The 26,979-nt window shown below is 41.8% G+C and overlaps 1 protein-coding gene across 1 annotated transcript in view; it reads left to right on the plus strand.

Moving 5' to 3' along the window:
* Nucleotides 1-26,979, plus strand: part of Crybg1 (crystallin beta-gamma domain containing 1) — a 197,823-nt gene that overhangs the window by 134,958 nt on the left and 35,886 nt on the right. Inside the window, exons 3-7 of the mRNA XM_063253951.1 lie at nt 13,402-14,924; nt 19,643-21,929; nt 24,754-24,801; nt 24,886-25,004; nt 26,734-26,899. Coding sequence (XP_063110021.1) covers nt 13,402-14,924; nt 19,643-21,929; nt 24,754-24,801; nt 24,886-25,004; nt 26,734-26,899 — 4,143 coding nt within the window. The remainder of the gene's footprint in view (nt 1-13,401; nt 14,925-19,642; nt 21,930-24,753; nt 24,802-24,885; nt 25,005-26,733; nt 26,900-26,979) is intronic.

Here is a 26,979-nt window from a genome sequence, read left to right on the forward strand (position 1 = left end):
GTGTAGCTCATGGCCCAGGGTCTATGCCAGTGCTTGTAGCTGCTCATCCCCTTCCTGCCCTTCTTTTTTCCATGTAGACTTTGCCTCTCGGCTCTTCCTGTGTCTGATGTGCCCGTTTCTTCCATGTTTAGGTTTAAGTGCACGTGCACTATGAGAGAGGGAGAGAAGGAGAGTGTGTCTGTGAGATGAGCCAAAAGGATTAGAAGAGGAAACGGAAGCAGAGCATGGCACAAATGTTATGTATATTTTAGTTCCACTCAGAGAGGCTCAAACTACGTGTGACCTTGAACTAATCACTTTCCGTACTGGCTTTCTCGGATGTAAAATGAGAATGATGATTACTCACTGCCCCTTCCTGACACATGGTAGGTTCTTAAGGAATATTAGTTGAGAGGCTGGGGATTTAGCTCAGTGGCATAAGTGCCTGCCTGGCAAGCGCAAGGTCGTGAGTTCGATCCTGCCTGGCAAGCGCAAGGTCGTGAGTTGGATAATAAGTGCTATAAAAAAAAAAAAAAGTTAGTTGAAAAAAGAAGAAAAATGCATGGCCAGTAAGTACATAAAATGTGCTCAGAGCTACTAGAAACCAAAGAAATCCATGTTGTCTACTTACTATGAAGTGTAACCTATCAACAAAGTGTGTAAAATATAAACACAGAACATGGTGACTAGTTACTAAGCAAGCAGTATAACTGGAAAGGCCCCAAGCAATAGGATATGCTGCCTCCTCCGGAGTCTTCTGGGGTCACTCCCCTCCTCACCCCAAGGCCAGAGCTGGGCTTGCTGCGGGAGCAGAGGCCCGCATGTATTTGAGAGCTCCTACTTCTCCGTGGCCTACTATTTGTACTTACTGTTTACAGATACGGGGCTTGTACACAGGTATCTCACTGTTTCTCTTTTTCATTCCCTTGGATACTAGTTAGGAACATTTCCTATGAGAACAGTTAAGGATGTGTATAGAAATAAGTTACAAATATGTTTGCAGCAGCCTGCAGTACATAAAGGAGTAACAATAGGAATTGTGGTATGTTGAAATGATAGAATTAAATTTAGTCATTACAAATATTAGTACAGAAGTATATTTAATGATATGAACTCAGTGGAAGAAAATTATAGCAAATTATCTATACAAGGTGATATTTATCATACCTGAAAGAAAGCTAGGGAGAAAAGTTAGCAATAGCGGTGTTTTGCATAGAAACATATTTTCTTTACTGTACTTCTGACTTTTAAATATGAATATATATTTCTTTTATAGTTCCCATATTGGTTTCCATCTCTTAGGTGACAAATAGCTGAGATGATCAACTTGTAAAGAGAAAAGTTTCTCTGGCCCATAGTTTTGGAGTTCACAACCCATACCGAGTTGGCTTGCTAGCTTTTCTGTCTGGTTGGGCAGCACATCATGGCAGGGACTGTATGACAGTGAAACCAGGTGTTTCATTGCCGCAATGTGAATGAGGGAGAAGGTGGCACTGGGTCTCTGAGGTCCTCTCCCCAGAGACCTCGGGACCTCTCCCTGGGTCCCACCTTTCACAGTTTTCACTGCCTCCCAGTCTGGGGACCAGCTTTAACATGGGGCCTGTGGGGGTACTCCAGAGCCAAACCATAGCTGTGCTTCCATTCCCTATTTCTTCCCCAGAGAGTGGGTTAAGCATTTTACAGACTTTTCATGGGATCCTGAAAACAACCCAGAGGACAAATATTTCAGCAGCCAGATTTTGTGAGAATCATTTGAGGATAGTTGGGCTAGTAACAGACTTCTAGACAGAAGTTGTTCTCTGTGATAAGTGATTGCCCCCAAATCACCAGTTGTTCTGTTATACACGGTTGCCTGGCTCTTGCTTATTGACAGGTGTAAGGGATTTCTGGAAAATACGTTGAGGCTGTGTTCATTCGATAAATATTAAGTGAGTGCTTATTGGCATTGAAAATTAATGAAGAGTTGGGGACATAGATGTAAAAAGACTGTGTCCTTGTCTTCCTGACACATCCTTAAAGGAAAGATAGACGGCAGTAAAACATTACTGTATACAAATAAACACATACCACATTTTGGATAATAAGTGCTATAAAGAATAACAGAAGAGGACAAATTTAGCTGAGTATGGTTACACAAGACCTTAATCCCAGCTACTCAGGAGGCTGAAGCAGGATTACAATTTCAAGAACAACCTGGGCAACTCAGACTCTGTCTCCAACAAAAAAATAAAGGGCTGGAAATGTATTTCACTAGTGGACTGTTGGCCTAGCAAGGACCTGGATGCAATACCCAGCCCTGAAAAAAAAAGGACAAAGTTACGGAAAATGAGGGCCCTGTTTTATATAAAGTAAGACAAAGCTGTTCACTGTACTTAGCTGTGTGTCTTCTAACATTGTGATCTACTGTTTAAAAAGTTAATCTACAAGAGTAGGTTCCTACTTGTTTACTTTATGCTACCTTTGGCATGTTAAAAGTGTTGGTTCATTAAAAATGCTATATTTCATTCTGAAGACATGATAATTCTTAGAAACTGCATCAAATGCCGCTATCATCTTTGTCTCCATCTTACTGACTCATCAGGATCCTCTTTACTTAGCCTTTGTAACTCGTGTCGGACTGTGATTAATGCCAGCCGTCACTGTCATAGGGCATTAATTCATTTGCAGAGCAAGTTCACATGTCATGTCATGTGAATTTCTCAGTATGCTACATGACATATGTGGAAGTTTTGAGAGGATAAATGATTTGGTCCCTGTTCAGTAGTAATCCTCAGTTTTCTTCAAGAAAGCATGCCTTCTTATTAATTTGAAACATACTGCTAGGAAGTCAGTAATTTGTACTAGGAATGACAAAACCAAAATTTCTAAGCAGTATATATTAGTTGGAAAGATAAAAATTATTCCGTTGTCTAAAAATATATCCACTAGTTTTGCCACACATTTTAATATGGTTGAGCAATCTCAAGTTAGGAAGTCTCAAGGCCGCTGGCAGAGGCTGCCTGGCGTCAGCAGGGTTGTACTGGAAAGCCTTGTCCACTCTGGAGAGCTGTTCCCTGCATAGTCCTGTCTGCCAGGTCTCGGTCCTGCAGTGCTGCAGACCTGCCCGCTCCCCCCAACCCCAGCCCATGCCCGGTGGGAGGTAGGCGCTGACTCTGCTCACCACCACCTTACACCCCTCTGCTCAGCTTACACCCAGGCTCCCTCGTGTCACGAGTGTGATCACAAAGTTTGGTGCAGGTAAAACCTTGTAAAGCATTTAGTAAAAGACAGCCTTTAATCTTCCTCAAATATTTTCTCTCACTCCAAACAAACTTGTCTCACCCATCATTTTTGCCACGAGTGTCTTTAGTTCTGTCGTTGTGGCTGCCTCAGCGGCCTGAATCAATTCCAGATATTTACCTTTGGGACCCCTTTGCCTTTAGGGAAGGACCAGAGGTCACTCGGTGCCAGATCCAGTGAATAACGTGGGTGAGGGCACTTTGTGATGTTTTCACAAGCTTGCTTTTCTGTTGGCTGGCACTCAGGAGCAGCCTTCACGGTATATTTTCTTTTTATTCATGCCTTGTAAAGACACAAAATAAGACTTATAAAACTATAAAAATTTAAACATTCACTCTATATTTTGGTCACACTCATGTTTGAATGTGGATGTTTGTATTTCTTTATATTGATCATCCAATTGAAGATTACTCCTTGGCCCATTAATACTTTAATTCTGAAACTCATCGATGGTTTAGTAGTGTTTTAAAGTAATTATTCTTGATCATTAACATGAGTTATTGTGCAAATCATTCTTTTTAAATTGCATAAAGAAGATGCTTTTCTGAGTTTTAAAAAAGAACTTGACAGTTTCACGGTGAGCACATTTCCGTTTTCCAGTTTGTCTATACTTCAATTAGAATCTAACTCGTCAGTCATTTGATTGTTAATCAGTATGTGCGCACAGTCCAGGAGGCAGAATAAGAAATTCTTTTGCTATAAATTTTAAATCCCTTTATCTCCTTTTACTTATACATTGTGCACAAGAAAAAATACACACCAAATTAGAATTACACATCTCAACTGTAAAGCATATTAATTCATCCTGACAGTTATCTTTGTGAGAAAAAGCAAATGTTAGAGGCACCATTAAATTTACGTGTAGAGGGCATTCTGGGTTACTGGTTACTCGTAATTAGGCCCACAGTTAGGCCCACGAAATCCCAGGCCAGCAAGTAGGGAGCAAAATAACTGGAGTAATTGAGAAAGGCATAGAAAGAATATTTTAAGAAACGTGGGCAAGGTTTTACGGAAACTAAGAGTGGTTAAAGAATCTTAAGATCAAGCCGGCATGGTGGAGAACACCTGTAATGCTTGAGACAGGAGACTCCGTCACACAGACCAAAAAGAAGCTGAAGCCCCAAGATTCTTCACTCATTATGGCCTCTTCCAAGGCCCTTGCTTAAACGTATACTCCAGAGTTTTATACTTTCTTTCTTAAAGAAAGCTCTCAAAGTTACATATACTTCAGCCTCACAAAAATCTGGCTGTACCCCCAAGCAAAAACTAGCGGAGCGCACCTCAGCTAGCACGAGTTGAGACCCTTTCTCACCCTAGGCCTGAAGGGACGAGAGCTGGGAGCAGTGCCTGGAATTTAGAGGCCACATGGAAGCCCTGGCTGCAGGAGCTCACTCAGCTCAGGGCCTTGTTGGGAGAGGAGGAATGTGGAAATACTACCGTGGCTTTACTGCAGCCCCTCTCTGGCTAGTGTCCCCACTGGCCCTCCTGCTCAGAGCCAAAGTAAGAGTCGGTGTCCACACTCTGCCGTGGCGATGCTCCTGGCAGACCCACAAGGGTGAAGAGGAGTGAGCCTGCAGAGTACCCGGACACCAAGTTTCCCCATTAGCGAGCTCTGAGCAGAGCTGCAGCCACAAAAGGATTGCCTGCTGGTTCCTCCATCACAGCTGTTACTGTTCGACCTAGTCTTCTGAGGAGATGTTATCATTTCAAGTGGGACTATTTCTGAGCTTTTTTGGGGGAGTGGCTTGAACTAGGGAGCACAGAGCTATATACCTCCAAACCCTTTTAAATTTTTTAAGAATTTTGATGGTGTCTCACTAAATTGCCCAGGCTGGCCTCCAACTTTTAGTTCTCTTGCTTCAGCCTCCAAGTTGCTACGATTATAGGCATGTACCACCCAGCCCTGAGCTGACTAAAGCCTGATGTGTGTCTTGGGGAAATGATTTAGACTCTTTGAACCATGACTTTCTTCTTTTAGGTATGGAGAAATTTCTGGCACAAAGTAGATGCTTAGTAATTATTAGTGAATGAGTAAATGATCCTACAATTTTATCTTCTTTTCTCATGGATCCAAGTATAAATAGCTTTAAAAAATTTTTGTCAAAATATTTGACAAATATTTTGTCAAAAAAGTAAAAACTTTTCCCTCAAACTAGGAATTTGTGTATTATTACTGTCATCATCATCATCATCATCATCATCATCATTATCATCATCATCATTATCAGGCTGTCCCCAAACTCTCTCTGCAGCCAAGACTGGCCTTGAACTCATGGTAATCCTATTGGCTCAGCCTCCCTGAAATTTTAGCCATGTGTTACCACACGTGACAAGTCCGCTTTTTAAAAGAAACTGTAATAATGAAAAATTGAACTCTCTCATCCATGATGACTTTCAATAATGATATTCCGTGAAGCCTTTTTTTTAGGATACCATTAAACCTGATAGTCTAAAGAAAATCATCTATCACTATTGGATGAAAATCATCTTTCACCCAATAGTGTATCCTGTGAGTTTGTAGCATGTCATATGATTGTTGTTTGATTTAAATGGCAGCATTAGAAAAAAGGAGCATACTCAGATATAAATGAAGTTATGTGTCTGACATAACATACATACATACATCGAGAGGAGAAAAGCAGCGGGGGGGGGGTGATCCCTGGAAGGGGTGGCCATTGTTAGAAATGACATAGGGGCGAGCGCATCTTCCTCCCTGGAAGCCTGGCAGGAGGGCTGATGGTGGGAGAGGCTCTGAAGAGCTAATATGTTGTACTCTATGAAATTAGATTGGCAAGTGCAAGGTCCTGGTATAGGAAAGAAAGAAAAAGAAAGAAAGAAAGAAAGAAAGAAAGAAAGAAAGAAAGAAAGAAAGAAAGAAAGAAAGTTAAATCATAGGTCAAAAATGATTGAATGTAGCCATTTCATATACTTTTTCATAAGAATCCTGTTTACTCCTGAACAGTGTTACAGTCTGTGGTCATTTAGTACAAGCCTAAATCTGCACTCATTGTAACACTGGAAGAGATTACTAGCATAGTTCAAATGGAGTAACAGAGGTTCATCATTCCTTCTCCAGAATCATTAATAGGTAGTTAATCTTACCTATAGTTAATCTTCTTTTTTCATTTATGTTTAGATTAAAGAAACTAACGCAGGTTAAAATCATTCTGAACAAAGAATAATAGTATTGGTGGATTTCACATCTTGACACTCTAATCAGCACTGGGTACTGTAGTGTCTTTTTTTTAAAAATTTAATTTAAAGAAAGACTAAACAAAACAAAATGGGTAGAAATAATATATAACTTCAAAGAAAAAAACAATAAGAAATCACTAGTTGATTACAGATTATCTTCTTACAAATAGTTATTCAAGATACTAAAGTGGAGCTTATAAAGTGGGGATTCAAACAGTGAGATTGCAACCAGTTCTATTCAATTATCCAACAAAAACTTAGAAATATGGTTATCAATCCTATAGACTTAAACATACAGGTAGTTAGTTATCCATGTCTTCAATTATGTTGACATTGAATAAACCCAAGCAGGCTCATATCACTCTGAACAAAGAATAGTACTATTGTTGGGTTTCACATTATGACCCACCAGGATCACCACTGTATTTTAGTGTCTCTTTTTCTTCAAAGTATCTGTTCATTTCATCATGTGTCATAAGATCTGTTCTCATAAACTGTTTATAGATTCTACACATGCATGAGTCTTAACATGCCTTTCTATCTATATTAGAGGGAGAAACAGAACAAAGTAAAACAAAACAAAACATATTCCTATAAACACATGAAGTGAAATAAACATGTAAGACCATTGTACAAAGAGTTCTACCATGGTTCCTGTGTTGTCTCTTGTTATCTCCAATAGAATTGGCTATATCACCAGACATAGTATAATTGAGTATATCAGTACATAATAGTATTAATAAAAATACAACTTTGTATATAGTGTAGAACTTCAAAAACCAGCAGTTATCAAACCAGAATGTGTATCGTAGAGTCTTGTCATCTTCAGTGTAGTTGCCTATACTCTCAGACTTGATACTATCAATCATATCAGTTTTGAATAAAATCTTCTCTGCCTCATTTCTGTTATGCTCTTATTTGCCATCAGTTGTCTGCTTATCTTCTTCATTCTGTCTTCTGCTCCATTCACTGAGGCCTCTCTGCCACTGTTCCTGGAATCCTAGTACTTTTCTCTCTCTCCCTAGAATGCCCTGCAGTATTCTCTGTAGAGTTGGATTGGTGGTTGCGAATTTCCCAAGTTCCTCTTTGTCTTGGAAGCATCTTGTTTCTCCATTAATTTCTAGAGACAGATTAGCAGGGTTTATCAATCTGGGATGAAGGTTATTTTCTTTCAGAGCTTGGAATATTTCACTCCGGGCTCTTCTTGACTTGATGGTTTGTGTCGAGAAGTCTGCTGTTATTCTGATGGGCCTTCCTCTATAGGTTATCTGTTTCTTGTCTCTAACAGCTTTTAATATTCTGTTCTTATATTGAATTTCTGGGATCTTGATTATTATATGCCTGGCTGTAGCTGTGTTTTGGTTGTAGGTGGCTGGAGTTCTGTATGCCTCATATATCAGAATATCATTTCCTTTTTCTATGTTTGGGAAGTTTTCCTTAATTATTTCTGTGAATAACCTTTGTAGTTCCTTTGTTTGTACCCGTGCTTCTTCATTCACATTCTTTATTCTCAAGTTATAGATCCTCTTGTTGTCTTCTAGCCTTTGTATTGTTTATTGCTTGTTTCCTTGTTATTTTTAAAAAGTTTCCCTTTCATACTCCTACATTGCAAAATTGTCCTCCAGTTTGGATAATCTATCCTTAGTTTCTTTCGAGCTGATTTGCCATCTTTCCATAGAGTTTTTAATTTCCTGGTGATCTCTTTGAATCTGCTTTGTGTATTCTATACTTTTTTATATTCTTCATCAAATTGTTCTCTTCTTTGTTTGAGTTCCTCCATTCTTCTGTCTGTGTCTGCTTTAGGGGTGCTTAGTATCTCTTTAATTAATCTTCTTATATCTTGCTTTACTTGGCTAAATATTTCACTTTTTAACTCGTCTATGAGGTCCCAAAGGTATCTTTTTATGTCCACTGGTGCTGTGTCTGATACTGCATGTTTGCTGTTCTCATTCTCCTTTTTATTTACCTGTCCTGGGTCCATGTTCTCAGGGTTGGGGCCTGGGGACTATTTGTTGTTGCTTCCTCTTCCCGTCTTTTTTTGCTTCTTCCAGGAGGCCCCAGTTTCTTTCTTTGTTGGTTACAATTCTTCTCAAGTACGCTGGCTAGATGACCCTTCCCATTGCCACCTATAGTTAATCTTACCTATAGTAAATCTTATTGACTATATTCTGAGAGAGGGAACTGAACAATAGAAAATATTTATTTAAACAATTGAAATGAAAATGTTCATTGGGTACTAAGTCAAGGTTTATTTATGTGAACATGTATGTGTGCCTTATATAGCAGCACAAGCACTGTCACAGAGGAGAACACAAACCAGAGGTGGGAGACAGCTACTGTGTCCTGTTTCATTTATTTATTTGGTGCCGAGACTTGCCCTCAGGGCTTCAGTGCATTCCTAGCCCCAGAAAGTTCATCTTAAATGCCCCTTCCAAAACTCAGTCTGTAAAATCAGGCATCCACATCTGGACCCTTTTCCTTCTGCCCATCTTTCATTGTTTAGCTGTCATATTGAAAAGCTTTTCTTTTCTCCAGTCAGAATGTATTAGTATATTTTAGATATACATAATGCGCACACCCATTACAGAGAATCTGTGCCTGCAGATGATATAACTTGTTTCTTTTCCCCCATTCCTCTACCTTTCCTTCAGCCCCCCTCCCTACCTCATTTACAAAAGCTTTGTTTCTACATTTCCTTTCCTTTTTTTTTTTTTTTTTTTTTTTTTTTTTTTTTTTTTTACTTTTGAAAAGCTTTTCTAATCCCTGTTTTTACTTTTAAAAATTGAAGGGAAAGTAGCTTAAATTCTTCCATTTTGTAAGCCATACAACTAAAGCTAGCTATTTATTTGTTAACTAAAGCTATTTTAAAAGAATTTATTCAGAAAGGCTGGGAAATGTAGCTCAGTGACAGTACTAATGTAGCACATGCAAAGCTCTGGATTTGATCCTCAGCATGGCAGGGCGAAGGAAAAAAACTGAAAACTTTAGAAAAACAAACAAACAAACAAAAAAAAAACGATGTTCCCAGCATCGATATACAGATATGCTGTGAGACTGAAATACTGTCAAAATAACATGCTAATCACATAATTCATAATAATATCCAATTCAGTTATTTCTCAACATGTTTGTGATATACAGTATCTTTCAGAAAACAATAAAGTGAACTCTTAGGGAATCACAGGTGTGTTTTAAAGTTCCTTTTGTACATTGATGACCACATGCTAGAAGGATGCACAGGTGAGGACATGCCAAAAGACCTTGATTTGTTCGCTGGAGTCAGAGCTAGGCTGAGAGCCAGCAGTAAACTTGCAGAAATGGAAGTTGGTGTGCCCACAGCTGATTCAGTGCATATTCCTCACACGGGCAGAAGAAAGCCGAACTCCTTTTGACTACACTGACTCCTGAGTAGAGACAGTTTTCATGCTGTTTTGTGTAGACCTGTGTTTCTAGTAACCTCCATTGATAACTCCTGGAAAAGAAAGAGGATGCTCCTTTTCTTTCGTAGCAGCAAATATTTGTCTACCTTTAGCCAGAAGTCTCCTTGCGGACTGTTGAGAATGAGAATGTCAGCAGGGAAGGACAGGGAGAGACAGGGAGACAGTGGTGACGGGACAGGTTTCCTGCTGCTGAGAACTTACATTCTACTAGGCAATGAAAAAGAGGGACACGTGTGAAAGATTTTTTTTTCTTTAAGCAAAACTGTCACAGTGAAACACACATTCCTTTAAAACCCCCAAAGTATCCTTTTAAACTTCTTGTCATATTTTCAAATAACATGCTCTATGTATACTTTTCTTCAACCTCCAAATATGAGATCAGGTAAAATACCTCTCAAGCAATGATTCCAATTGGTAATCTTAACAAAAAACCATAATACTCTTTTGTCTTTGTCTCTGCTAGACAAAGGACATCCTCTAATGTATTTACAGTTTTTCCTGTATGTCCTGACCTTTAGCTCTCTCATAAATGAGGAAACATAGATTTCTGAAATTACACAACTCCAAGGTAACAGTTCCTAAAAGATACCTGTGTGCTACCATATATAAAGGCTGCAATTCACAGAACAGCACTGCAATCAGCTCTTCCTTGGCCACTACACACTACTGGAATATGAGCTCATCAGGGTTGCTTACAGGGTCCCCTAATGAGTCACATTTAACATTAGCCAATGAGAACACTCCAGCAGTCTTGGCACACAACTCAGGGACCATCACTGAAAGAGCGGGGAATGGGTGGTGGGAGGAAGTCAGGGACGGTTTGCACAGGGAGGTGTGTGGGCTGCTGGTGGTGAAGTGAGCCTTGGACTCTCAGGTTCAAGTAATCCTCCTGGGTCAGCCTCCTGAGTAGCCAAAAGTACAAGGGCCATAGCACCTGGCCAGATACCCATGTCAATGTGTAGTTTTGGAGAGATGTTAAAAGACGGCGGCCACACATGTGTAGCCATCACCACAATCAAGATGTAGAAATTTCCAATTAACCCTCGGAATTCCTTGAGGCTTCTTTTCAGTGGTAGTGTTCCCTTCCCCCCTTCTCTGCCCTCAGGCAACCACAGATGTACTTTGTAGCAGCAGCATTTGGTAAGTCTACATTGTCTCAAATGACATATAAGTGCCCCATTGCTGTGTATAATTGAGTCTGGCCTCTTCCACCTGCCCTGACCCTTCAAGATTCATCCATATCATTCCATGTTTTAAACTTTTTTTTTAATATTGAGTAGTAGTTGGTTGTATAAGTGTACCACAATTTGTTTATACATTCACTAACTGAAGGGCATTTGTTTCCAGTTTGGGGGCTATAATGAGTGAAGCTACTATGGAAACTTTAGGAGATTCAACAGAACCGTCTAGAAACTGATAAGTAGGCTGTATCTGGAGGAGCAGTCAGGTACTTGATAACCAAGTTGAAGAGCAATAACTAGTTTTGTAAAAACCAACTATTGCCAAAAGTAAGATGGGAAAATAAATGCCTAACAGCAAAGAGAGGACTGCTCATTGGCCATGTTTAGGGCATGGGGAAGACATTGCAACACCACTGGCAGGAGAGAATGATAGAAACACATAGTTGTTGTATTTTGACAAGGACTGGAACTGAGCCAGTGGACCCAACCCTGTTTTCCCTGGCTGTTTCTCCAGGATGTGTTTGATGGCCTGTCCAGGCAGTGGAGACAGCCCTCTGTTCAGAGTCAGACTGCAGCGGCCGTGGACCTCGTCAGACAGGCATGAAGAGATTACCTGCCTTAGGCTGCTGGGAGAATAAAATGAGAACCTGCCTTAAGTCCCTTAGTGTTCAGAAGAGGGCGAGGAAACATGTATTATGATTAAAAATCATGTACACGCCAGGTATGGTGGGCACACATGGGTAATCCCAGCAGCCAGGAGGATGAGGCAGAAAGTTTGTTGAGTTTGAGGACAGCCTGGATTATATATTGAGGTCAGTGCTAGCCTGGACTAGGTAGGGAGGCTATCACCAAAGAACCAAAACAAACACTCAAACAAAACATATTCTGTAATACTGCTGACTCATAAAAGAATCCAAATGTTCCCTTAGCAAGTCAGAATATTTTAATATATTATTTTCTTAAATCACACTAAATGTTTTCTGTTGGTTATAGAATCACTGAAGAATTGGCTCAACCAAAATGTGGTTAGATTTTAGGTTTTTGCCTGTGTCACAAAAGCTCCTGGTGGCTGCACAGATGTTAGCCTGACTGCTAGGGGGCAGCTTTCCTTCTGAAGTTCCCACCCACAATTTTTCAGGCCAGAAGCATCCTTGGAGTTGTGAACAAATCTGGTTGCAGAAGGCTTTCTCGGGCGCTGACTCTGGCTGTGTGGGCCCACTCGGAATCGCGGGTGTCAGCTATGCGTTCCCCAGTGCGGGCTTCGAAGCAAGAACTGAATTGGGACACTTGGCTTCAGTCCTAACTTTACAGCTCCTACCTTGCCTGTCTGAGGCTCGGAGCCGCCTCTCCTGTCTACTGGGCTCCCGCCAAGACCCGGTTTGGAGAGGGAGCGCTGTCTCAAATGACTGTAGGCGACACCCAAAGGTCTGGCGTCCCCAGGTGGTTTATCCGGATTAAGCTAAGTGCCCCGACCTCCACCCCTTCTGAGGCTTCCTCCGCGCTGCGCCGAGCCCTGGGCGTTTTTGGACTGTTTCTAGGAGCCCTCCGGGCTCAGGGGCAGCGCCCGGCGCCGTCCAGCTCCAGGTGCCGCAGGAGGCGTAGTTTTCGCCCCACTTTCCGGGACGGACGCGCCCAGGGACTGCAGGGCCGGGCTGGGGCCAGTGCGCCCCGGAGCCCAGCGAGGCTGGAGGGAGGCGCGGACACACCTCCGCGCCTTCTTCAGAGAGCAGGGCGCCGGGCGGTCCCCTTCTCCCCTCCTTCTCCCCGCAACAAAGGCTCTCGGGGAGCCGGAAGGGGCGGGCCGCCGGGCGCCCTGGAGTTTGAATCCCGCGCGCCTCTCCCATTGGAGGCGCGCTCCGGCCCGGTGGCTCGGCCGGCGAGGTGCTGCTTCCTCCACGTTTCCTAACTGTTCATTTTACAAACCTGTGGAACCCAGGTGGTTTCTTTAAGTTCTCTAGAAGGCTGCTTGTGTTTGTCTTTCTTCTTCCCCAAACGTTCTAGAAAGGGCGTTGTTTCAGGGAAATAATTCCGTGCTGTGTAGTCACGCATGATTTGTTTTGAAATTGCATCTTTCCTGAAGTCAAAAGCAGACACTTTGTATATGTAGTTATTTAGATCTTTAAACACCTTATTATAGTTAAAGGGGTTCTATGTGATGTCAAAATACAAAAGCCACAGTTTTTGTTGGAAAGAACAAAACAAAGGCACAGATTTCTCATTCAGACTCTGATCTGTTACCATTTTGGCTTACAGTAGTTTTGGAATATGTTACTAAAGGAGGGAAACTCGGATTCTCATTTCTCTCTGCATCGCCTTTTATTTTCCAGTCCAGAGCACAACCACCGGAAGACAACAGAAGGAAACCAGTTTTGGGGAAACTTGGCACTCTGTTTACGGCTGGAAGGAGAAGGAACACCAGGAACGGGGTCGAGAGTGTCAGTCCCACCACCGCAAACGCCAAGCCCTCCTCCCCCAAAGATGGAACCTCTTCTAAGCTCCCTGAGAGAGAGAGCGAGAAGAGCAAGACTGCCAGCGGCCAGCCAAAGCAAAAGGACACGAGCCCGAGCCAGGTGGGCGCCCCCCAGGAGCAGCCCCCGGAGGCCCCCGACGAGGAGGGCCGCACCGAGGCCACCCCTGCGGGCGCCCAGGTGCCACCTGCGTCAGGCAGCAGTGCAGGGCTTGCGCAGCGGTGCCCTGAAGGTGATTCACCCCAGCCAGAACCTCTGCGGGCAGACGGAGAGACCTTCCCAGATGCCACCGCTGCTGCCAAGCAGCTGCATTCCTCACCTGGGAATCCCTCCAGGCGAGAGAGCGCGGACCCGCCCGCCTGCAGTCTGGGGGAGGACGCCGTGCCCGGCGCTGGCTGCGAACCAGAGCCCGCGCGGGGTGCGCCGGGGTCGCCCAGCCGGGCAGGACTAGGCGAGGCCCGGGACGGACCCCTCCGTGCGGCTCCCGAGGGGGGCGCCCCGCGGCCGCCGGACGCGTGCAGCCAGCCCCCCGAGAACGCCTCGGCCCGGCCAGGCGCCGCAGCCGCCCAGGGCGCGGAGAGCGCGGCCGGCGCCCGGGTGCTAACCCTGGACATCTACTTGAGAAAGAGCGAGGCGGGGCAGGTGGACGAGCCGGTCGTGATTACACCTGGGCTCGGAGAGGACTGCGGCGGCGATTCCGACGACATGGAGAGGAGGGCGAACGGTCGCCGGACCGGCCGGCGGAGGAAGTCGCAGAAATCCACCGACTCCCCGGGCGCAGAGGCCGGGCTGCCCGGGAGCCCAGCCCGGGACGACGCGGTGTTCGACGACGAGGTGGCGCCAAACGTCTCCGCCGAAAAGAAAGTGAAATCTCCGCGTGCGGCCCCGGACGGGGGCGTTGCCTCCGCGCCCAGCTGCGAGTCCAAGCCCGGCCCCAAAGGGCAGCTCCGCGGGGAGGCCGAGCGCACCAAGCCGCCGGCCCCCGCCGCGTCCCCCACCAAGAGGAAGGGCCGGAGCCGCGCCCCGGAGCCCTCGCCGAGCCCGCCTGCCTGCGGCCTGCGGGCTCCCGCCAAGGAGTCGCCGCCCAAGAGGGCGCCCGCGCAGCCGGAGCCCGGCCCGAACGCCAAGGGCGCGGCGGCCGACGGCGGGGAGGAAGCGGCCCGGGTCATTCCGCGCGAGCTCACGGTGAAGAGCAGCTCGCTGCTGCCGGAGATCAAAGCCGAGCACAAGAGGGGCCCGGTCCCCAGCCACCCCGATGGCCGGGCCGACGGAGGCCGAAGCAAAGAGCTGGGCAGGTCTGCCGGAGCGTCCGAGGCTGACACCTTGAAGCCCAGGAATCATTTCGGTGTGGGCAGGTCGACGGTGACCACAAAAGTGACCCTGTAAGTAGCCGCGGAATCGGTCCAGCCAGAATAGAGTGTCCACACGCAGGAGTGGCGCAGCTCGGGTCTTCGCATTTTTGGAAATTGGGTACTTTAATTTAATAGAGTGAAGGACCAGGTTATCCAGTTAAAATTTAAGAAGCTGACACGTTTGGTAGCCTTGTGCATTAATTCTCATTTTCATGTAAGATTTTAGGTAAATGAATGTAAAAGTAGGAAACCCCTGAAGGCTCACTGTTTACATGAATAACAGATAAGATTTAATGGCTTGACATTAGTTAATTAAGGAGATTAAAGAAAATTGTTCTGGAGTGGTTCAGGGTAAAACATTCTTAAAACACAAGAAGCAAACAGTGGTATGTTCATTGTGACCCTGGAGCTATGATGTGAGTTTAACAATACACAGAATCTTTTATGAAACTTACTGCATGATTATCCTAAATTTTTCTTTAAAAAAACTCACAATCCAAGTAGTATTTGGTTGTTTCATTCCCTTTCATTCCCTAATGTTAGGAAATCTGTTATTTTTGCTCCCAGGCTAAAAATCAATTTTCAGTTATTGAAGAAAATATACATGGTTTTACTGGGAAATTGTCTAGGTGAAAGGGCACGAAACAGCCATGTGCTGTTAATTTTATTGATTTTACAAATATTGAGTACCTTTTACATAGGGTGTTATTCTGGGTAGTATGGGGGGGGGGCTGAAAATGTGTTTATTTGTTGCCAAAGTTCATGGCCCTTGCTGGATGAGCAAACAAATCAAAAGTGTAGGGGAGGAAGAAATTGTGGGCTTTTGGAGGAGCTGGGACTTTGGGCCTTATAAGTGCGATTTCTGTAGGTGGATAGGATTGGGCTATAGAACTCTGTTTTTGCTCTCCGCACCTCACCCCTTTCCACTTAGCACAGGTGAGAAGTGAGTTAAGCACTGAAGCTTTTCCTGCACTCACACGTTTATTAAACGAGTTGGCATTTGTGCAGTGTTATTCGTGAAATGAATGGGTTTTATTCTGTTTGGTTCTTTGGAAAAGGAAGCTTTGGAGTGGGAAGTCTGTTGGTAAACACTTGAGGAAAATGTGCTTAATGAATAATGTGGGCACTGTCACCAGCTGCCAGCCCACAGCAGCTGCCGTGGAGACAGTCAGTTACTTGTTTTGTAGCAGTGGAGAAGCAAGCTGAGTGGATGATGCCATTATTTGCAGAGCGCTGTGAATGCACACTGAAACGCTCCTGACTATGAGATTAGAGGTAGTTGCTATGTATCTGATTGAGGACGCCTCAGCTGTCTTCCAATGGGAAAACTAGAACTGTTACTGTTAAAAAGCAGGGTGAATGAGGGACAGGAAAGCCAGTCCTGCAGTGAAACCCTTCTCATGGGCTGCTTCCTGATACAACTAAGGGAATGTCTTTTTCTTAGCACTGATTATTTTTTAGCTAAAATTTTTCTTTACTGTATATTTTATGTAATTTTGGTTTTTGCACAGTGCCTTGTAAGTGAATTGGCAAACTATTGAAATGGAAATGAAATAATTCTTTCCAGACTTTTGATCTATTTCTGATCCCTTTAAATCTTCCTGTGATTGTAGCAAGTAAAAATGTTAACGGATTATGTTTTTTAGAACAATGAGACTAAAGAGTTAGAAAAACTACTGGTATTCTTTATTCTCTGAAAAATGACTAAAGCTGCATGTTTCTTTATTAGAAATACTATTTCTTCATGTTCTCTACTAAGTGCTGAATTTTGAAATTCTTAAAATGATACATTTAAAATAGGGAGAGTTTTCCTGTTGTATACCTTTGGTTCTCTGTATTCCAGATTCTTTTTCCTCCTCTTGTATTAGTATAATGAAGGTATTACAACAGGAAGTATGGGAGCCTTCCTTTTAATCAGTCTCAACTAGGTTAATTGTAGTGACTCTTGGTAGGAGCACTTAATAGCACACCAAGTTTAATTGTGAAAGGTAATCTCATCTTGGTGCACATCTTTAATCTGCAGATGTGCTTCCTATATCTGAAAGGTAGCTGTTGGCTAACTGTAGCATTTTCCACTTACATCATAAAATTTTCTTTGATATTTGATGAGGGGACTTGAGTGCTGTTCCTTGCGCTGATTGGTGAGAGTTTGTTAAAGGTGTATTCCCTAGTATGTGACTATTTTTCTTTCTTTTGTCTTTTTCTTTGAGACAGAGGCTCACTATACAGTTCAGGTTGGCCTTGAGCTCACTTTGTAGCCCAGGCTGGTCTTGAACTTGCAACGATCCTCCTGCCTCAGCCTCCCAAGTGCTGGGATTATAGGGGTGTACCATCATGTCCGAATTGTATGTGACTATTTTTCATTAATTGATACAGCATTTATAATCTCTCCATTTCTAATTATCTCACTGGTTTGGAATTTAATCTTTGAGGAAAGGCTTGTAAGTTAATTTTGCTTTTAAATTTAATATATGGGCCTATGATAAAGGAGTCTAGACAGTTTAAGGATATAATGGGGACAACAATGTCAGAAAATTTATGATCATATGTTAAACTTAATATTTAAATAAAACCTTAAAAGATGAAAATACGAATCTTAATTTGTGAAGAACTTGATGACATCTAGCCCGGCTTTCTTTTTCTGTGGAAGGATAAGGAATTTCACCTGGAGTTACTCTGTGTGTTCGATCCAGAGGCTCCGCAGTAGTACTGGCCTTAAAGATAGAGTCCGTGTGGGAGACTGTCAGCTTTGCATTCATCTCCACCTCTGTGATATCATTGTCAAGTGACCTTGAAGCGATCGCCTTATCTAATAGAAATTCTGATAACTCATTGAGCTCTTACCTGAAGGTGTATAGAGCAGAGGACCTCAGTCAGGCAAATCTCTGCGGACCCTGAGAGGCCAGGAACGCGGCATCTGAGACCACAGCACCTGCTTCGAATCTTTGCCCTGTTACTTAGTGTGTGGTCACACTCAGATGCCTCAACTTCCTCCCCTTAGAATGTACAAATTAGTACATTAGGTAGGCAAAAAAAGCATTTTTCAAGTGATTGGCATGTGACTCTAAGTGACTAGCAGTTTTTATTTATCTCCACTGTTTTATACACTATTACACCAATTTTTTTTAAAGCTTTGGAACCCTTTTAGGAAAGCTTGTGTGGAAGTGGTATAAACAGATAAGATATTTGTAGAAAGGAGGTGGGCAGTCTCATCCTGCAGTCCCTACTATTCCCAGCCAGAGCCAGATTCCTTTAAACGTAAGTTGGAAGGAAATAAAAATAACTAAACCATTTACTTTTTGTAGAGAGAGAAAGCAGAGTCCAGAGAAGTAAAGCCGTTCGACGTTCACACAGATAATTAGTGTGAGACGAGGCCGAGGGCAGCCAGTGCCAAGCAAAGCACATTTTGTTGTTGCAAAAGAAAGCGCTGTGTACAGTTAAAGCCATTATTCCTATATAGCCAAGAAGTGTGGCAAAGGAAGAGCCTTTCTTTATCCAAGTGGTTACAAAGCCAACAGCTGAAGAATGTATCAGTAAATTGTGGTATATACACATGGTGGACTTCTATACAAACATTACGAACACTTTGCAAACAATTTTTTTGGTATCAGGAATCAAACTCATGACCTCATGCCTGACACTCAGGTGCTTATGCCACTGAGCTATATCCCCGGCCCCAAAATTTTTAATTGTAAGATTTAGCAAGCTTTTTTTTTTAAAGGCAAGATACCAAACCCTAATAATAGAAAAATCTCAATTCTATTAAAATATTTATGCATATAAAAAGACTGGAAATGAGCTAAAATACTAGTGGGAATATCCCCTAAGAAGTAAGATTATAAGTAATTTAAAAACATTTTTTTCTGTTTGGCATGGTGGTGTATACCTGTAATCTCACCTATTCTACAAGCAGAGGTAAGAGGATCCCAAGTTTGAGGCCTGAGTAATTTAGCAATACTCTGTCTCACTATTAACAAGGAAAAACATTTCTTACAGTAAATGCACATATGATCAGGAAAGTATTCTGTGGAAAGCTTGACAGGAACAAAGTAATCAAAGAAGTCAGTAATACATGAGTATTTTAAGTAATCTAGCCTTTTAAGATAATTTTTGGAGCTAGGCATGCTGGTGTACACCTGTAATCCCAGCGCTCAGAGACTGAGGCAGGAGGATCATCATGAGTTCCTGGCCAGCCTTGGCTACATAGTGAGACCCTGCCTCAAATTAAACAAACCAACAAACAAAACAGGCATGGTGCAGTTCCAGCACTGGGGAGCTGAGGCACCAGGGTCACTCCAAATCCAAAGCCAGTCTGAACTACCGTGAACTACCGTGAGACCATGTCCCCCAAAAAACAAAAACAAAAAATAAACTTTTTAAATGTTACAGTAAAATAAAAACACATAATTGATGTTTGGGGAAATCACTTACATATTGAAAGTATGAAAGTATTAAATATTTAAATTTATTCTAATGTTCTTCAGATCCTACAGTATCGTCAACCTGTAGCACTTCGCATATATGTTAGTGCTCCATAAATTCGTTAGCCCCTCACCCTCAGTTTCTTAGTTATAAAACTTAATTCTCATATGCAAACAAAACATCTATTACAATATTTGATAATGTATTTAAGATGGCTTAAAATGTTTCAGATGCAAGGAAGATGTTGGTTTTTTATAGTGCTCTAATACATTTGTGTGTTCACTTTTTAAAACTAAGTTAGTAACTATCCTGCTTTCTTCTTGCAGACCTGCCAAACCCAAGCATGTGGAACTAAGTCTTAAAACCCCTAAGAATCCTGACAGTTTTGGAAATGAGCATAATCCATTTAGCCAGCCGGTTCATAAGGGAAACACTGCCACCAAAATCTCCTTGTTTGAAAACAAACGGGTAACTAGTAGTAGCCCAAGACACACTGACATTCGAGGCACAAGGAATATTCCTACCTCTAATAAGACATTTGTCGGGAGGGCAAAGCTGAATTTAGCCAAAAAAACTAAGGAAATGGAGCAACCAGAAAAGAAAGTAGTGCCAAACAGTCACCAGAATGGTGTCCTGGTGAAGGGACCAGCTGCAGGCTCTGAAGTTCCTCTGCCTGAAGAAGAGATTCTCCTAGCACCCGGCCAGAGGAGAGGAGAGCCCATGGAGAGTCAAGCTTCCGGCCCTCAGCCTACCTGCGATGATACAAAAGATGTGCAAACAAATGCTGGCTGCCCCTCAGAACCAGCAGCGACTGCGGCGATTCCTAACCAGGACCAGAAACTCTTAAAAGATGACTCTGAGGCTTCTGACAGCAAAAGACTTGTAGTTGAAAATCCGATCGATACAGCACAAGCTGTCTCCTCTGATGGTGATACCAAAGATTTACCCCCAAAACCACAGCCCCTAATTGAGTCATCTAAGGAGCCTTCTCCATCACTGCCCACTCCCATTCCTGTAGATGTTCCCAAAGACACGTGTGCTCAAGCTCCTATAAGCCCTGATCTAAAGGTGTCAGGAAAGCATAATGGATGTATTTTGCCTGTATCTCATCATGGTAAGAAAATGCCACTCTCCAAAGTTGGAAGTGGGGGAGAAGCAAACCCTCCTCCGCCCCAAGAGAGCAGCTCCGAAGCTGTAGGAAATGAGTGTCCATCCAAGGTCCTTGTCCAGGTCAGATCTTTCGTACTTCCGGTGGAGAGCACCCAAGATGTGAGCTCCCAGATCATCTCAGAAAGTTCCGAAGTTAGAGAAGTGCAGTTGCCAAGTTGTCACAATAATGAACTTGAGGTGGTTTCTGTTGCAAGTTGTACACCCCCGCAAGAGGAAGTACCAGGCAGTACAAGCACGTTGCCCAAACACACTCGTTCTAAAGAAGAAGAAATAGCAAAGTCTGACTCACATATTATGCCAGCTGAATCTGAAAAAGCTCTGCCTATCCAGGCCCAAAGCGAGGGCAGCCAAACACCCACCATGGCTGAATCTACCCCCATTAACTCTCCAAGCAGCAGAATTTATTCAGAAACTCCTCAAAGACCAGATGGAAGTGTTATGAATGGCCAGGATACCCCTGCTAGTCTTTTGAATGTCTCTGCTGGTAGTGACGACAGTGTATTTGATTCTTCCTCTGATATGGAAAAATTCACTGAAATTATAAAAAAGATGGACAGTGCAGTTTGTGTGCCTCAGAAGAAGAAAAGAGCCAGAACGGCAAACTCTTGTGCTCCTCATTTTGCTATGCCTCCTATTCACGAAGACAATTTAGAAAAGGTGTTTGATCCCAGTGTGTTCACTGTTGGTTTGGGAAAGAAGGAAAGTCAGCTAGAAATGTCACCAGGTTTACATCTGATGCACAGCCTAGACTCCAAGTCTAAAATGAGACCCAAACGTGCATCCACTGAACACAGTCTCCTCTTTAAATCCTTGCATGCCAACACTAATGGGAAAGGTGAATCTCAGGTGACTCCAGAGATAAATGACAAAGAGAACAGGGACATCCCCAATGGTGGAGTTAAAAGATCAAGGCTAGAAAAAAGCGCACTTTTCTCAAGCATATTATCTTCTTTACCTCAAGACAAAATCTTTTCCCCCTCTGTGACATCAGTCAAAACCATGACCACGTCTTTCAGCACTTCTCAGAATAGTTCCCCGTCTCTGACTGCAGTGGGACAGCCCACAACTGAGGGTGCCCGGCCCAGTGGCTCTGACAAAGAACAGCCAAATCTTCTGCCCCATAACTCCTTAAAGGTCTTCAACTTCAACTCATCAACCACATCTCATTCAGGTTTGAAAAGTCCAAGTCACGTGGAAAAGTGCCTACAAAAAGAAGAAACCAAAGAAGATCTGAATTCACAAAGTAACCTGCATTTGCCAGAAACTAAAATTTCCAAACTGAAGAACAGTGATGATATGGAAAAGACTAATCATATTGAAAGTGTTCTTAAATCAAATTTGCCAAATCTTGGAAACAGTGAGACTGATTTCACGAGTCTTTTCAAATCAAGTCTGTATGATCCAGGCATTTCTTTCTCTGCAATGTCATTATCGGACACAAAGGTAAGTACCAATATGGTGTTATTTGGGATATTTATAAGGCGGGGGGAGAGGGATGGTGATCATTTCATGCATTTCTTTAGAAATGTTTCGGCTATGTGTGATATTTTTGCATTCACCACAGACTTAAAGACCTGTCTTATAAAGGGTCAAGTAAAAAAACTTTTAAGACTTCTGAAAATATTCACAGTCATGAGGATAATGAGCTATGTATTTTAAAGTATTTGTGAATGTATTTATAGGAAAAATACAGATAAGAGTTTGGAGACAGATACTACACTGCTCTTATGTATTCTGTGTAAAAGTGCTCAGGACGTAGAATTTTGAAGATTTGTGAAGATGCTTCCTGTATTTGGAACAGCCCCTCCCAGCAAAGAAACATTTTTGTTTTCTTCTCTCATACTATGAGATTTCATTCATTACTCGTAGGAATATGTTCATACTATGCATCTAAGAATTTTATGTTTACTAGGAATGAGTTTTCATCAGTGAGATGTTTTTCCCTGCAAAGTTTGAGGCATAAAACCTTCTGGTTCACATTAGAGCTTTCTTTTAATATTGTAGTGAGGATCACAACTCCACGCACTGTTGCTTGGAGACAGCAATTTCTCTATCATCTTGTGTTTGATTGCGAGTTTTCCCTCTTGTTCGGTGTTGTGGTTTGTTTGTTTCATAGTCTGACCCTGGTGATTGAACTCAGGGCTTGTGTACATTAAATGCACTCTATCACTCAGCAACACACCAGCCAAAAAGTTGTTTTCCCCACTTAGTTGTTCATCGAATTTGTGCCATTCTGCTCCCAAGCTTGAGGCTCAGCCTGAAGAAGGACAGTGAGTGGAGGAAGAAAGCGGATCAGGGTTGCCGCTCAGCTTTCTTTGCCTGGAAGCATGAGCGGAGATTGAATTCTGGCGGCCCGCCCTGCAGGCCAGCTAGTAGGCAAGCGTGGGGTTAGGACCAGCCGAGAAGCCCTGTGTCCATCTTCATCAGGACAGGGTCCTGCAGCATGTTTCAGTGTGTTGTGTTGGTCTTTGCTGCAGTCCTGTCATAGAATGGGATTCAGGAAGCTCTTGCAAAATAGATAGGAGGGTTTCTAACTGCTGTACAGATTCCTTTTTTCATGTGATTATGCAAACTATGTTTTACCCTTTTTGGTTTCACAACCCATTTACATTTAAAAATTACTGGGAACCTCAGAGAGCTTTTTTTTGCGTGTAGGTTCTGCCTGTCAGAATTTGCTGTGTTAGAACTGAACACTGAGTAGCGTTTAAAGCACTAGAAAACAGTGACCTTCAGAAAGTGATACCATCTCGAATCAGGGAGCCTTGACTCTTCTGTGTACTTAGGAGGGGAAGAGATGGAAGGGCAGGTAACCTCTCCTTATTATGAGTGCAGCTTTGGCCTCATGGACACTCTGGTAGGGTACTGGGAACCCCCGAGGACATCTGGGCCATCGCACATTGAAAGCTACGCCTGCCTATAACATTTAGGAGTCAAAAGATTCGCTTAACTTTACCTCAAACAGAACATTTCTGCTGGTTCACTTCCCCTTTGTTGTGGCTTTGTTCTTTTTAATTAATCTGACAAGTCTGATGAGCGGAGAATATACAGAATATACAGTTTCCCTGTGAAAACCAAGTCAGCTGGCATAAAAAAGGAGAAATACAATGCTTTTCTTTCCAGGTCGTTCTATAGGTTTTTGTTTTTTTGTTTTTGGGGGTTTTTTTGGTACTGAGGATTAAATGTATGATCTCGCGCTTGCCAGGCAGGCGCTTATGCCGCTGAGCTAAATCTGTGCCCTGTTTTTTTTTAAACATATCTTTTTTTAGGACCTAGCCTTTGTTGACTGTGTGATAATTCTATTTTAATGCTTTACCTGAATTTCATTTAAAAATTTAAGCTTTTCCTTCAGTTTATGTACTCTTAATATATATATACACATATATACATATACACGTACATACATACATATACATATATATGAGTAAGTGTATGCCATTTTGATTGCTAATAGTGCTCAGTAGGGCCTTCCCCTGGCCTTGTGGGCATATTTCACTCTGGTATGATGCAAGAGGGCTCACATCAAAGCAGGCCTTAGAAGAGGCATTCTGGTTAGCATTGAAAGTAGTCCATGTTTTGCAATATTTTTATGTGTATAATTACTATTTTTATTATCTTACGCATTTCTGGTTTTACTGGTCTTGTCAGATGGTCTTGAAAAATGACTAGTTTTGAAGCCACATAAAAAGGTATTTTGTCCAGCAGAAAGGAGACACCAAATATACTATGTGCAATGTGCTTTGTGACATATGTAGTACACTTAGACTAGTAGTTGTTTACCTGATGGTAAATGTTACTATGAAAACATAATATTTACAGATGTAGATAAGATGTGTATATGAACACATGAAATTGACTCAGCTCTTTGTAGATGTGATTACTATTTCGTAATTTCTCATGTATTTTAGATTACATTAGGATTATCACATTAAGACTGAATTACAATCTTTTGGTTCTTAGTCTATGAATTTATATAAAACCTACATCTGACTTTTGGGTCCTGACTTTTCTAGCACTGGTAAAAATAACCTATACATTTAAATGAGGAGAAACTGAAATGGCAAACTTGTCAGAAGGGAAAAATCACTCAATTTAATAGCATGAGTTTACAGGCAGTGTTAATACAATTTTGGCATAAAGCAGGGTGGACGTGTTTCAAACATGAGAAATCGTGGCGTAAAAATTTGATCTGATTTAGATGATCAAAGGTGAAGAGGACTGTTACGTAAAGTTGTAATTAATTGTTATACTTTTATTCATTTGATTATAGACGCTTAGAGGAAATGTCCAACATAAACTCAATCCCAGACCTGGAAAGGTAAGATTGTTTTCTGTTTCTAGTCTAGATTTTATGTTAGTCTGTTGGAGTATGGCAAAGCCTGCTACTTTCATTTTCTCATAGGTGGTGATTTTCAGTGAACCAGATGTTTCTGACAAGTACATTGAAGTTTTCAGTGACATTCAGGATTGCAGTTCTTGGAAGCTCTCTCCAGTGGTCCTCATAAAAGTCGTTAGAGGATGGTAAGAATTCCTGATTTACAGTGGTTCCTGAGTTACGGTGTGTGTTTTTCCTTAATTACCTTTTGGTCTTCTTTATGTATAGTTATTCCTCTATCAGTGTAAAAAGGAGAAAACACTATTAGTGGTGAAGAATTTATATTTGTGTGTTCTTTAAAGAAATTTTTTCAAACTTTTAAAAATTTTTATTTGTGGTATTAGGGCCTTTATATTGAGCTAGATGGCAGCCCATTTTTTAATTTTGAGAGACAACTCTCTAAGTTGGTTAAATTGTCTTGGCTGATTGAAACTTGTGATTCTACTGCCTTACCCTGCCAGAGTGCTGGGATGCAAACCTGTGTTACCACGGCTGGCATCAGTGGGATTTTTATCATGTTTCCATTTATATTTAATCATGTTTCTTTTATAGTGATACATATTCATGGTAGGAGAGCCAGAAAAATGCAGTAAACTTAACTTCTTTTTCCCGTGTAATACTGCTTTGGATTAATTAGAGGCTGTATATATACTTTTGGCTGATGAGTTTTAAATGTTTGGTAAGAATTGCACTATATATTCTAAAAAACGCATTGTAGTCATGTTGATATGCCAGATGTAACTTTATTAATAAAGACATTTTGCTAACATTTTGATGACAGTTCAGAGAAGAACCTAAAATTTACTTTGCAACATTTTGACAAATGAATGTTTTAAGTAAAAAAGCTGATGAAAATATAAACACTCTGACAATTTTTAAAATTGGTTTGCTAGTTTAATTGCCTCTTGGAAATGCACAGGAAGCTGAACAGAGAAAAGCAAATTTAAAAACCCCACTAGTATGCATAAATACTTACCGTTGGTGCCTCTATATACACTCATTTGAAGTAAAGAAAGTGGGGCTCTAGATGTTAATAGTTTTAAAATTTAGTGAGTTGTCATCTCTATTTCATTAAATATATAACACCTTTCATAGTAGATTTTTAGATACTTTAAATATTCAACAAATAGTAAAATCAAATGTGCTTTCATTCATAAATTAGGAGGCTGAAAATTGTACTAAAATTTTTACATAACAATTTAGTTTCTAATAGAAGTGGTTTTTTTTCTTTTGTAACTTTTTTTTGGTATGGGGGATCGAACTTAGGACTTCACACTCTCCAGGGAGGCTCTCACGCTGCCAAGCTAAATCCTCTGGGCCTTACTCTTTGGCAGCTTTTGTTGGCCTTTTTTTTTTTTCTTGCAAGCATAAGCACTTAAGACCAACACTATCATATATTGACAGGATTTCCTTAGTATTTGTCCTTTTGGGGAGAATATTTTCAAAATGCTTTCCATTAACATGCATGTAATCCTTTGTGTCAGCATATCATTGATTTGACTCTAATAAATAAATTAAAATTCCTCTTAGTGATATATTTATACGTGTAGGGAAGAACATACCCGTATATTATATAAACATCCGTTTACTTGGCATATCATCATCTGCAAGTCTCTACTGACCAGCAAGTCCATAGAGCACTGGTTACTCTGTAACATCTCCAGCATTAACCTAAAGACTCTCTAAGATCCTGATACACTTCTTGAATTATCAGAGGGTTAATTCATATCCAACATTGTGTTAGGGAGAATTTTTGCTATTTTAGTTGCCAGAGAATTGGTTACTAAAATATAGTATGTTTATTAACCAGAATATTTGACTAATCAGAATCTTTCTCACCAAAATGGACTAATGCTTTTGCTGTTTTATTATTAGCTGGATTTTATATGAGAAACCAAACTTTGAAGGGCACTCCATCCCCTTAGAAGAAGGCGAATTAGAACTCTCTGGCCTCTGGAGTGCAGAAGATACTTTGGAAAGAAATGAGGAAATAGAATCTGACAAGCCTGTAGTGATTGGTTCAATGAGACATGTGATCCAGGTAGGTGATGATAAATCTGAATTTCTTGTTCATTCAGCAAACATTTATTGGCTGTCAGAAATGATTCTTTGCTAATGATT

This window comes from Cavia porcellus, unplaced genomic scaffold (assembly GCF_034190915.1).
Source record: "Cavia porcellus strain 051 isolate PalLab524CR breed Dunkin Hartley unplaced genomic scaffold, mCavPor4.1 scaffold_7, whole genome shotgun sequence".
In the NCBI taxonomy this organism is placed as follows: Eukaryota; Metazoa; Chordata; class Mammalia; order Rodentia; family Caviidae; genus Cavia; species Cavia porcellus.